Source organism: Chiloscyllium plagiosum, chromosome 10 (assembly GCF_004010195.1).
Source record: "Chiloscyllium plagiosum isolate BGI_BamShark_2017 chromosome 10, ASM401019v2, whole genome shotgun sequence".
NCBI lineage: Eukaryota > Metazoa > Chordata > Chondrichthyes > Orectolobiformes > Hemiscylliidae > Chiloscyllium > Chiloscyllium plagiosum.
The window spans coordinates 31,604,860-31,617,536 of record NC_057719.1 but is presented as its reverse complement, the minus strand read 5'-3'; the positions used below and the strand labels follow the sequence as shown (position 1 = coordinate 31,617,536).

The window sequence follows — 12,677 nt, the reverse complement described above, 5'->3', positions numbered from 1 at the left end:
CAATGAAGAATTTTAGTCAGGCAGGATTTATTTTCTTCTGAATACATTAATTGTTTATTATCTGTATATCAACTTAGGTTCATTTACAGTTCCACTATATGCCTATTTGTCATCCTTTTTGAACATAGACTAACCTAGCTTCATCTTTATTGTGACCCTATAATGACTGATAACGTCTTGGATGTCATGTGAGATACAATCCAGCTCACATGCAGAATGTTTAAGACCTTTAAATCTTTTTAATATCCCTAGTTATATTAATAATGTGCATTTGTGAGGGTGGGATGATGGTTTGTTTGTGTTTTTACTATATTCTCAATCTGCTGCCCTAATGATTTTCATATTTTGGATAATAGCGGGATTGCTGCACAGTAACCAACATGGAGCAACATTTACAATATCGAGCCTGTCAAATGAACAGCCCACAGAAAGTATAGAAGCTTCACAGAAGAGTGCAACGATATCAAGTGTTGATAACACTGTCAAAAAAACTGAAAATTGGAATACTCTTTATTTGAATGAGGATACTGATAATGGCAATGAGGGAGACAATGAAATGTCTCAGGATGTCGCGCTAAACACCACAAATTCAGTTTCTACTGGTAACCAAATCAACTGTACAAAAAGTGCAATTCAGGACTTCACCGATGTTAGCGCTTCCTCCTTGCAAAAGATTGTCCATCCAGATAATGTAAAAATGCTAACAAGGTCAAAGTGTTCTAAAAAAGAAAATGATGATATTCAAGAGTGTAAGAATTTATGTAATATCTTGCTGACATCACCAAAGATCAATATACCAAGGAGACGAGGACCAGAAGTAGTAGAATCAACACCTGAGGATGTTAATGGTCTGGAAAGTAAAATGGTAAGCAAAGTAAAAAGGTGAACATATAGGTTGACTGTTTAAAGAATTTTATACAAATGCAGAAGCTTTTCTGTTGTTGATTGTTGAAATGTATGCATTTCATAAGAAATTGGTATAATATTAAAACTGCATATATTGCTGTCATATTTAAAAAAATAAAATTTAGGGTTTTGCAATTAGAGAATAAACTGTACAAGTTCACTCATTTTCACTTCCAATTTAAGATTTATACGTAAAACTTACGTGACACTCATTATCATAGAATATGTGTAACTAAATACTGAACAGGGCTAGGTAGATTATAATGTTAATATCATGGTTACTTTTCAACTGAAACACTTCTGTTGCATTTTACAAGATTTTCTGATTGATGACAGTGCCATCCAAAAAGAGCAACTCTTTTGCATCAAAATCTCACTATTTAATAAAAATAGAAGGTCTGACATTGCTAAGCATGTGCCTGGACAAATATCATCATTATAGACTGCTTTACTAGAGTAGACTTGCTCTTGGGACCTTTATGGATTGAACATGAATGAATAGATCATACATCATGCTCCTTAGCTATTGTTTGCTCCTCTGTCAGTGTTGCAAATGAGTTGAAATTGCAAGCACAGTTTAAATTGTTCTATCCATCTCCCAAATTTTCTTGGATTATGGTTTTGTGAACTCTGGACAACTATTCAAATAGCTATTTTAATATGGGGTCAGACAATGAATAATGACACATCATTCAATGGTGGGAGAATTGAACCAAATATTGTTCTTATTTTTCAAACTTTTTAGCTAGTCTGAGTAACAACAAATAATGAAAGCTGAAATATGAGCTATTAAAATTCCGTTATTGGAAACAGAAATGCTGGAAGTACTCAACAGTTTAGGCAATATTCTCGGAGAGAAGAGAAGAGTGGCTTGACCTAGAATATTTCGAGAATATTGTACTTTGTTTCCAATATATACCAACATACAAATTAGAATCCATTTAGTCATTGAACCTTTTCTGCCATTCACAGCATTCAGGTACAACAGGCAGTGATGAAGGTAAATGGAATATTAGCCTTCATAGTGAGAGTATTCAAGGCAGGAGCAGATTTGTCTTGCTGGAATTGTAAAGGGCCTTGGTGAGAATATAGCACAGGAACGGGTCCTTCGGTCTGCCATGTCTGTGCCAACCGTGATATTATTCTAAATGTATTCCATCTGACAGCACATAGCTTGTATCCTATTATCCTTTGCATGTTTATGTTTATTGATTAAATGCCTCGTAAATTTGCTTCTGTATCTGCTTCTACCACCTCCCCTGCCAGCACGTTCCAAGCATTTACTGTTGAGAAAGAAACTTGCCTTGCACGTCTCCTTTAAATTTTTCCCCCTCTCACTTTAAACCTATGCCCCTAGTATTTGACATTTTGCTTAGAAAAAGGCTCTGGCTATCCAGTCTGATCATGCCTATCATAATTTTATATACTTCTATCATGCCACCCCTCAGGTTCCAACCTTCTAGCAAAAACAATCCCAGTTTGTCCAATTTCTCCTATAGATAAATCCAGTCAAGCAAAATTCTGGGAAATCTCTTATGCATCCTCTCCAAAGCCTCCACATCCTCCTTATAATGCAACGACCAGAACAGCACAAAGTACTCCAAATATGGCCAAACCAATATCTTATACAGTTGTAACATGATTTGCCAACTTTTACACTCAATGCTCCAAATGATGGAGACAGGAATGCTGTATGCTTCCTTTACTGCCTTATTCACTTGAGTTATAGCACCAGGATTGCAGTGTCATGGAATGAAATATTAAACAAATTTAGCTTAAGTCTTTCATCCTTTAGAATGATCATATTAGTTTCAGTTCCTTCATATGTAAATTCCAGAACTTTTTTAAAGTTACATTTTCAAGATAGCTTTTAACAATAGGTGTCACCTTAGTTCAGATAATGCATTGGAGGTGTGAAGTTAAAGTCTGTCTGTGTCCCAATGTTAGGTCAGACTGATTCTATTTCTAAAGTGGAGGTTACAGAATCTTACATGGATTTATGTAGTTTTTGAGCGAAATAAAAAGTAATTCTGCAAGTACAAATTGTGTATGTGTGTGCGCGTGCACACGCAGGGGAGACAATGTGTGTGTGTATGTGTCTGTGTTGGGTGTAATGGAGTACAAGTCTGAGAGAGGGTGAGTGTGGAGTTGTGTGTGTGAGCGAGCATAAGAAAGAGACTTTGTGCATGCGAAAGGGTCTGGAGGAGTGTGTGTGTGTCTGAGAGCGTGTATAGTGTAGTGGGGTCGCCTGTAGTGTTCCATGAACCCAAGGTCCCAATTGAGACCATCACCATAGGTACCAAAATTGGCTGTCAGCCTCTGCTCAGCCTCTTTGCATTGTTGCGTATCCCGAAGTCCGCCTTGGAGGATGGTCACCCAAAGATCTGAGGCTGAATGTCCTGGACCGCTGAATGGTACATCCAAGTACACCAGCATTCCCCACAACGATGGCATTGCGGCAACAGCCTCAGTACTCAATATCAACTCATCCGCTTCATCCTCGACTACAACATTTTCACCTTTGACAACCAGTTCTTCATCCAGACACATGGAACAGCCATGGGGACTACATTTGCACCCCAATATGCCAACATTTTCACGCACAGATTTGAACAAGACTTCTTTTCTGCACAGGATCTCAAACCAACACTATACACCAGATATATGGACAACATTTTCTTCCTCTAGACCTATGGTGAGGAGTCACTGAAACAGCTACACAGTGATATCAATGAGTTTCATCCAACTATCAAACTCACCGTGGACTACTCTTTAGTATCTGTCTCATTCTTGGACACATGCATCTTCATCAAGAATGGTCACCTCATTGTACTGCAAACCCGGATAACCTCACTATGCTACACTTATGTAGTTCCCACCCGAAACATATTAAAACAGCTATCCCCTATGGACAAGCCCTATGCATACAAAGGATCTTTTCAGATGAGGAGGTACGTGATAGACACTTGGAAATACTCAAGAATGCTCTCATAAGAACGGGATACGATGCTTAACTCATCGACCACCAGTTTGAAGTGCCACAGCAAGAAACCGTAATGACCTCCTCAGGAGACAGTCACGAGCTGCTACCAATAAGGTACCCTTCGTTGGCCAGTACTTCCCAGGAGCCGAAAAACTACTCCATGTTCTTTGTGGCCTACAGCACATTGAGGATGAGCACCTTGCCAAAACCTACCTGACACCTCCCTCTCACCTTTAAACAACCACCAAACCTTAAGCAGATCATTGTTTGCAGCAAACTGCCTGGCCTTCAGGCCAACACCATACAACCCTGTCATGGCAGACGCTGGAGGATGTGTCAGAGTTTTGCCACAGATACCACCATGTACGTGGCAGGTACTCATGTGACTTGTCCAATGTTGTCTATCTCATACGCGGCAGGCAAGGATGCCCTGAGGCATGATACATTGGCAAGACCGAGCAGAGGCTACGGCAACAGATGAACGAACACCAGTCAGGAGTGTTCCCTCCCAGTCAGGGAATACTTCAGCGGTCCGGGACATTCAGCCTTGGACCTTTGGGTGACCATCCTCCAAGGCGGTCTTCGGAACAAGCAACACTACAAAGTGGCCAAGCAGAAACTGACTGCCAAGTTTGCTACTCATGGGGATGACCTCAACTGGGACCTTGGGTTCATGTCACACTGCAGGGAGACCCACACACTCATGCAGACTCTTTCTCATACACAAGCTCTCTCTCATTTGCTCACACATACACTCCCACACACTCACCCATACATGCACCCTCTCACAGACTTGTATCCTATTACACTTTCACATAGATACACACTGTCACAGACACACACCCCCACACAAACTCCCACATGTATGCACACACACTCAGTCTCCCCTACACACAAACATATAAGTTTGTGGGGTTAATTTGTATTTGCAGAATTACATTTTTATTTTGCTCAAAAACTGCATAAATCCATGTAAGCTTCTGTAACTCCCATTTTAGAAATAGAATCAGTCTGACCTAATATTGGGACACAGACAGACTTCACACTTCACACTTTCAATGCATTATCTGAGCTGAGGTGGCACCTATTGTTAAAAGATATCTTGACAATGTAACTTTTTAAAAGTTCTGGAATTTAAATATGAAGAAACCAAAACTAACATGGTCATTCTAAAGGATAAAAGACTTAAGCTAAATTTGTTTAATATTACATTCCATGTCACTGCAATCCTGGTGTTGTAAAGTCTGTGTTATGATTCTGCTCCATAACCACCCGATGAAGAAATGGTGCTTCAAAAACTAGTGATTCCAAATAAACCTGTTGGACTATTAACCTGGTGTTGTGATTTTAACCTAAAGTTTCAGCCATTTACAGTATACTTTCCTCTTGTATTTTGGGAGGTCATATACATCACCTCACATTTGTTCTGATTAAACTCCATCTGCCCAACTTTCTGCTAAAAAATATTTGATATCCTTCCTGACTATCCACAACTTCACTCAGTTTCATGTCATCTGTGAACTTACTAATCAGACTACCACATTTGCATCTAAACAATTTATATATACTGCAAACAACAGAAGTCCCAACAGCAATCCTTGCAGAAAATGGATGTTCTCACACTTCCTGTTGGAAAAACACCCATCCGAAACTACCCTCTGTCTTCTATGGCCGAGCCAATTTTGTATCCAATTTGTCAGCGCGTCTTGGGTTCCTTGCAATTTGACCTTCTGGACCAGCCCACCTTGAGGGACCCTGTCAAATGCTTTTGTAAAGTCCATGTAGGCAACATTAACTGCCATGCCCTCATCAATCATTATCTTCACTTTCTTGAAAAAACTCTCAAGTTTGAGAGACAAGACGTCCCCAGCATAAAGGCATATTGACCATCCCTAATAACTTCATTCTTCTCCAAATGCTATACCTAAGAATCTCCTCCCATAATTTCCCTAACAGTTATGTAAGGGTCACCAACCTATAATTTCCCGGGTTATCCCTGTTGTCCTTCTTGAATAAAGGAACGACATTGGCTAATCTTCAATGTTCTAGAACCTTGTCTGTAACTAAAAAGGATACCAAGATCTCTGTCAAGACTCCAACAATCTCCTCCCTTGCCTCCTTCAATATTTTGAGATAGATCCCATTAGGCCCATTATGTAGCTTAATGTTTCTCAAAACACCCAACATCTCCCACTTCTTACTATCAACATACCATAAACTTGCCATCATCTATGTATTTCTCCTTGGTGTATACCAATTTGAAATACTTAAGGACCTCATCCACTTCCTCTTGCTCCACACATAAATTCCCTCCTTTGTTCTTGAGTGGGCCTACTTTTCTCCAAGTTACACTCTTGCTCATACTTTACGTATAAAATGCCTTTAGAGTCTCCTTAATTTGGTTATATTGAATGGCGGAGTTGTCATGAAGGGCTGAATGCCTACTCCTATTTTCTATGTCTCCATAGCTGATACGACTGTAACCTCAACACCACATTTTCACCTACCTCAAATAATCTTTGATTCCCTCGTTAGATTGCTTGGAGTTACAGTTTTTATTAACCTCACATTACTAAAAGTTTAACAGCACCTTCATTGCATGTGAGTTAAAGTTTCCATTTTAATACTAGAATCCAAAAAGAAAATTAGCTATTCAAATAGTATGTGTAATCTTAAAGGCGAATCTTTCAAAATAAATTCAGAGGGAGTAGGGTTATGATGGTGAGTAGTTTGCATCAAAGATGGGTGATATGCAAATAAGCATAATTTAAAAGTTACTTATGAATAGGGAAGACAAAGTCTCTGTTTATAATGAGCATAATTCAACATTAGGGGAAAGAATGGCCCCATGGTATTACTGCTAGACTATTAATCTTGAAATCCAGATAATGTTCTGGGAGTCTGAATTTGAAACCTGCAATGGGGCAAACAGTGAAATTTGAATTCAATAAAAATTTGGAATTAGGATTTTATGATGATCATTATTGATTGTTGGAAAAACCCCAGATTCGCTAATGTTCCTTAAGGAATGAAACTGTTGTCCTTACCTGGTCTGGCCTTCATGTGACTCCAGACCCAGCAATGTGGTTAGCTCTTAACTGCCTTCTGAACAATTGGGGATGGGCAATAAATGCTGGTTTAGCCAGCAACACCAACACAAAAATAAATTTCACACCACAATTGGTACCTATTTCAATATTCTCCCAGGTTTTCTGAAATCAGTCTTTGTGTATAAATCATCAGGAGGTTTTAGGATGGCAACACTATTCAATAAGAGCAGTACTAGAAACGGACATTAACTAACTAGTAACCTACAATATCTAGGATTTAAATAATTGAGATGTCAGCCCACCAGCAGCAGATGGTCAATGGATAATACTGGTTAGGTTTTTAGAGAAATCTTTTAAGCTCTGAATAACTTCAATATTTAGCAATTATTATTATCTTGTTGACAAATATTTTTGTCATAGATTATTTAACTTTGTATCACTCTTTTGTTTTAAATATGCAGGAAAAAAGGATTACTCTCACCAAATGGATCATCCAACAGATAAAAGGCAGCAATGAGATTTGTGTAGAAGGAAAAAGGTAATCTCTTTACGTTTAAAAAATAGAGAAAGAAATCTTTAAAGAATACTTTTCCTGTTTTCTTGTCCTATTGCCATTTTTAACCCCCTCATCCTGAAGTGGCTTACTGCTTTTCATGAACTATTGATAATGTGCAAAACATTTTTAGCCAAGTGGTTGGGATCTGGAAGGCAGATTCTGAGAGAAGATGGTCAAAGTGGTTACAATCAGGCTTTAATTTGATAAACACCTGAAGATGAAAATATGTAGGGCTATAGGGAAAGAGTATGATAGTGGGATAAGCTGAATTTGCTCTTGCAAGCACAAACGCATTGGGCTAATGGCCCCGTTCTGTGCTGTAACCGTTCTATGCGAGAGCGTAAATATTGTCAACAAGTTGTTCAAATCAAAATAATTTAGTGGACCTCCAAGAGACAGTGATTATTGTTATTAATCAGCACCAGGTGGTGTGGCCAGTTTCCCCTAATCCAGGGTAGTGATATAATTTTGATGTTCCTCCTGTTACAATGAGTTAATGTTGCTTTCACATTAAATTTAAGAACTCTGATTTATTTGTGTGGCGAAGTTAGACATTAATAAAGATGAGCAAATGGTTGCATGTTTTTACTTTCTAGGCAAAAACACTCAAATAATTGTACAGTAAAATACAGGTAAAATTAGAATAATTATTTCATTTAAAGAAACTGAAGGAGCTGTGTCAGAAAAAAACACTGACAAGGAATTTCCTCAGAATTGTTCCCATTTCTTCAATGTTCCTTCACAAGAAACACAATAGTTATATCTGAAACTTATTTGGATGTCCATTTTTTTTCCCTACAGAGGTAGGAAGGAATGCCAGTAGCAGCACTAGGTGTGCCTAAAAGTGAGCTGTCAGCCTGGTGAAGCTACCAAACAGGACTATTTGCAGAAATTGCTAGACAGAATGAAGTGACCCCACAAAGAATGGGTTATATCTAAGCTCTAAAGTCCTTTCATATTCAGTGGTGAATGGTGATAACAATGAAACAACTCTCTACAGGATGAGGCTCCATAAATATCCCCAATCTCCACGATTGAAGAGCCCAATACATCAGTGCAAAAGATAAGGCTGAAGCACTTGCAGTAATTTTTAGCCAGACGTGTCATCTCTGCCTTCTCCAGTGGTCCCTAGAAATACAGGTGCCAGTCTTCAGCCAATTTAATTCTGACCTCATTACAGCCTTGGTTCAAACAAAAATGTTAAATTCCAGACGTGAGGTAACATCAAAGCTACATTCGACTGAGTGTGGCGCTAAGGAGAGACAGTTACCTGGTTAATTTTTGTTGCTTCCATAGAGAAAAGGTTGGAGAAAGATGCAAATTAGGAGACAAGACAGCTCCCTATTGCATTTCATCTCCTAGTGACACATTGCAGGAGCAACTTAGGAATTGCGTCAGCTGCCTTCTCCACAAAAGCAAGCAATTAGTTAGGACACTTAAGATCTCATTTGGGAGCAATTTTACAATGGCATTGATATTTTCCCTCCATTTAGCCTGACTCCTGCTGTATGCAGATATTGCAGTTCTATTAAGGTAACCTCCTGGTGGCATGTTGGGTGGTTATCAGAGACGGGAACTCCGTGCCTCAATAATATGTTTGTTGAAATGAAAGACCAGAACCACAAAAGATTACAACTCTGGTGTAGATGTTGCCCCACTATTTCAATTGTCCTGCTAGCTTCAGGCTTTATTTGAGGACCTAAATGCAAACAACCAAGAGCACTACTCGCTTGAGACATGCTTGACTTCTTCTGCATCCAATAACAGCATCCACGCCTCCTGGTGGAGCCACTGACCTGACAGTGCTACATGCTCTCTGTCATGAAGTGTTCGAAAAAAAAATCAATAAGGAGGTGACCAATTAAAAGACAAAATGGGTGGGCTTGGTACTCCTCCTAAAAGGTATTTTAGGTCAATGAGCTTGTGTCAGAATTGGGAATGGATTCATAGTTGGTTAATTTGTACAATGTATCTGGAACTATATTTTTAGGTTCTTCAACTGGATATTAAAACACTATGTATGTGTTCCCAAACAGAGATACTGATGGAATATACTGGCATAGTAATGTAATTGCTGAACGAATTAAACAAACTGAAGTGAAATCTATCACTGGTTCAATTTATGTTCTGAAAGGACCTTTGGATTATGTTGCAATGAAAAACCAGGGTAAGTAGACTAATAACTAAGTTAAGGCAAAAAGCAGAGACTGCATGCAGGTTTGTTATTCAAGTGGCAGAAAATAAGAAGTGGTGTTCTAAAAGGGTCATTGCTGGAACATTAGTAAGCTTGTAAAGTGGTTAAATAATTTGCAATTAGAGTTCAATATGAATAGGAAGATTAGAAACATCACTTATTATATTGCCCAGATTTAAGAAAGAATACTGAAGAAAGGCAAACACAAAACTTTAGTTGGGAATGAAATGAAAAGTAGGCAAGTAGTGTTAGATCTAAATGCAGCATACAGTTTTGGTTGCCATATTATTAAAAAAAGATCCAGACATACTGGAGACGGTACAGAGGAAATTTATTATGGTGACACCAGAAATGTATGCATGTTCTTACAATATGGAGACAGACAGCCAAATCAAATCAGCCTTTAACTGTAAAAGTAGAATACTCAGTGATGCTTAAAATTGACCCCACTAATTCTGAGCCTGACTTTTTGAATAACCAGAACTAGATGTTGTGAATAATCGACTACAGCAGAGCAAGGTGAAACAATAAGTTAATCTAATTAATGTTTGATTTAAACCCAGTAACCCTTTTTCATAAACAAAACAAAAAATGCTGGAAACATTCAGCAAGTCTGGCAGCATCTGTGAAGAGAAAGCAGACTAAACATTGCAGGTTCAATAACTCTTCCTCAGAACTAACTGACTTCCAGCATTTGCAGTTCTTTGATTTTTTTTTTGTTTTGTTTAGTCATACTTTTGTTTTCAGCCCCATTCACACACAAGATATACAAATAAACATGGTAAACGGGTACATTTTAAAAAAAGAAAAAATAACAAACTAGCCCAATTACTTCAGCAGCTTTGAAGATGTGTCATTTGACAGTACATAGGTTTATCTCTTGATTGTCTTCAGAAAGTCATCTATCAATGCCACTGTAATGACAGAAATGGGGCGTGTGGGGTGATGATTGAGATAGCAATGAGTGGCATCGTTGTTAGGGCTGTTGCATGTGGGAGAAAGCTGGTGTGAGGTTCCAAGAGATTGAGGAGGCAACTTGTAGGGCATGCAGCATTAGTGGTGTGGAGGGTTGAATGGGGTGGGTGACAGTGAGAGAGGTGTGGAAAGAAGGAAGCGTGAAATAGTGAGAGTGGCAGAGTGGCAATGAGAATTGGGGAAATGGCAGAGAGAGAGCACCCAAATGTGAGATAGCAGAGACCAGAGTGTGGTACTTAACATGGTGGAGCAGAGAAGCAATTGACGTTCTTTCTGCATGGCTGGATGTTCCTCCACACCCGGGAAGTGGTACCTACATGGGTGATGACCTCCGACAACATTGACATGGTCTAGTAGCATGGCATTTTTTGCCAGTTTTCAAGAATAGCACTCCTTTCCTTTGCACCACCCCATCCCCTCAGGACCTCCAGGTCCCTGACAGGGAAGTTTCAGAATACAAATGCTCATCCAGATGCACAGAAACATTTTAAAGAAGGTGCACATGCAAGGGGTGCCAGTGTTTTGGTTGTTATCTGTTGAGGGGTAAGCTATTTTGGGCGCAGAATGTGGAATGATGCAGCAAAATTGGACTTGAGAAATATCATTAGGGTGGAGTAAGTAGTTAATACAGTGAGTTTGGTAAGATGCAGTAAGAAAACGTTCTCACCAAACCTTCCAAAAAACTTGTGCAACTTGAACTTAGCCAAAATAAGTTTGATTCAGCCCCGTCTTTGAGCTATGAGGTCTAGTTCATAGTGAGGAGACTCTCTTAGTCTGCCTATATTACAATTTATAAATTAATATATGCCAATTCAGATTGGTGACTAAATACTTTATATACTTAAATATGAAAAATGTCAACACGCTTAATTCCAGCAATGGTATATTTTATTCCCTTTCTCCTTTCAACCCTTGATTAGCCCTTTGTCTATAATATTTCCTTGTCAACTTAAATGACAATGAAAAAAATGCGGTTAGATTTATTCCTTTTAACTGTGTTTTTTCTTTGAAACAGGATTCTCTAATTCCATTTTAAAACATTTTTTTCTGGGTTTTCCATTGGATTGGAAGGAGTATATTGAAGAATTCTTTAAAAGGAGGTATGTCAGTCTTCCTTTTCTATACTGTAGTTGGTGTTGATTTAAATTGCTATGGTCTAGTCCAAGATTATCAAGTTGGGTTACGAAGACTTTTAAGGAAACAATCTTTACAGAATATATTGCTCATTATCTCAGTCACATTCCTTGCAACCCAATGCAATTGTCATTTTTATTGTCTGTTGCTTCATGTGTATTTGGTAAATATTGAAAAATCGCTGAGAAATATCCTCCCAGCGCTCAGACTAGACATGAGTTCAGTAATTTTCCTTTGTCAAAAATAAGACTATTTAAAGAAGGTTCTGAAATATCTTTAATATCACTTCCCCCATTCTGCACATTGTAACAGATTCCAAGGCCATAACAATAAAGTGAATTAATTTTAAAAGGAACTGCTAGGAGTACATTAAATACCATGTTAATGGAGCACTAATTTCCAGTAAGTGTAACATTTTCAGGACCAATCGTATACTTTTTCAAGTTTGTGCCATCTCAGTAAGGACCTGAGAAAGCATAAAATTATGTACAACGCAAGCTAACTCCCAAAAAATTTGGCTTTCATCTTTATGCACCAATTGAAACTTTACGAGAATATCTGTTGTAAGTTGAATGCATAAAACATTGTTCACTTAGGGTATTTCAATCATTTTTTTTAAAAAAGGAACCTTGAAGCTGTTAGCAATCATTCGGAGTTATATGGCAACCTTTACAGCTTTGGCACACACAATCTTGCTGGAGACGGTGACCCTCTGTTCTAATTTACAGTTTTTCGAGATGCTTTTGTTCAGAGTTGCTAACTGTCAAGATGGCTGTATTTCAAGATTGTTCTGTACTTATGTTTTGATTATGTTATTGCCAAGAATAATTGAACACTTTCACTTCAGGAAGAAAGTGCAGCAGAAAAATACATTGGAAT

General features: G+C 38.4%; 1 protein-coding gene across 1 annotated transcript in view; it reads left to right on the top strand.

Annotated features, from left to right (window-relative positions):
* LOC122553924 (mis18-binding protein 1-like) overlaps nt 1-11,804 on the top strand; it is a 48,926-nt gene extending 37,122 nt beyond the window's left edge. Inside the window, exons 4-7 of the mRNA XM_043698432.1 lie at nt 357-865; nt 7,401-7,477; nt 9,532-9,662; nt 11,680-11,804. Coding sequence (XP_043554367.1) covers nt 357-865; nt 7,401-7,477; nt 9,532-9,662; nt 11,680-11,804 — 842 coding nt within the window. The remainder of the gene's footprint in view (nt 1-356; nt 866-7,400; nt 7,478-9,531; nt 9,663-11,679) is intronic.
* The last annotated feature ends 873 nt before the right edge of the window (nt 11,805-12,677 follow it).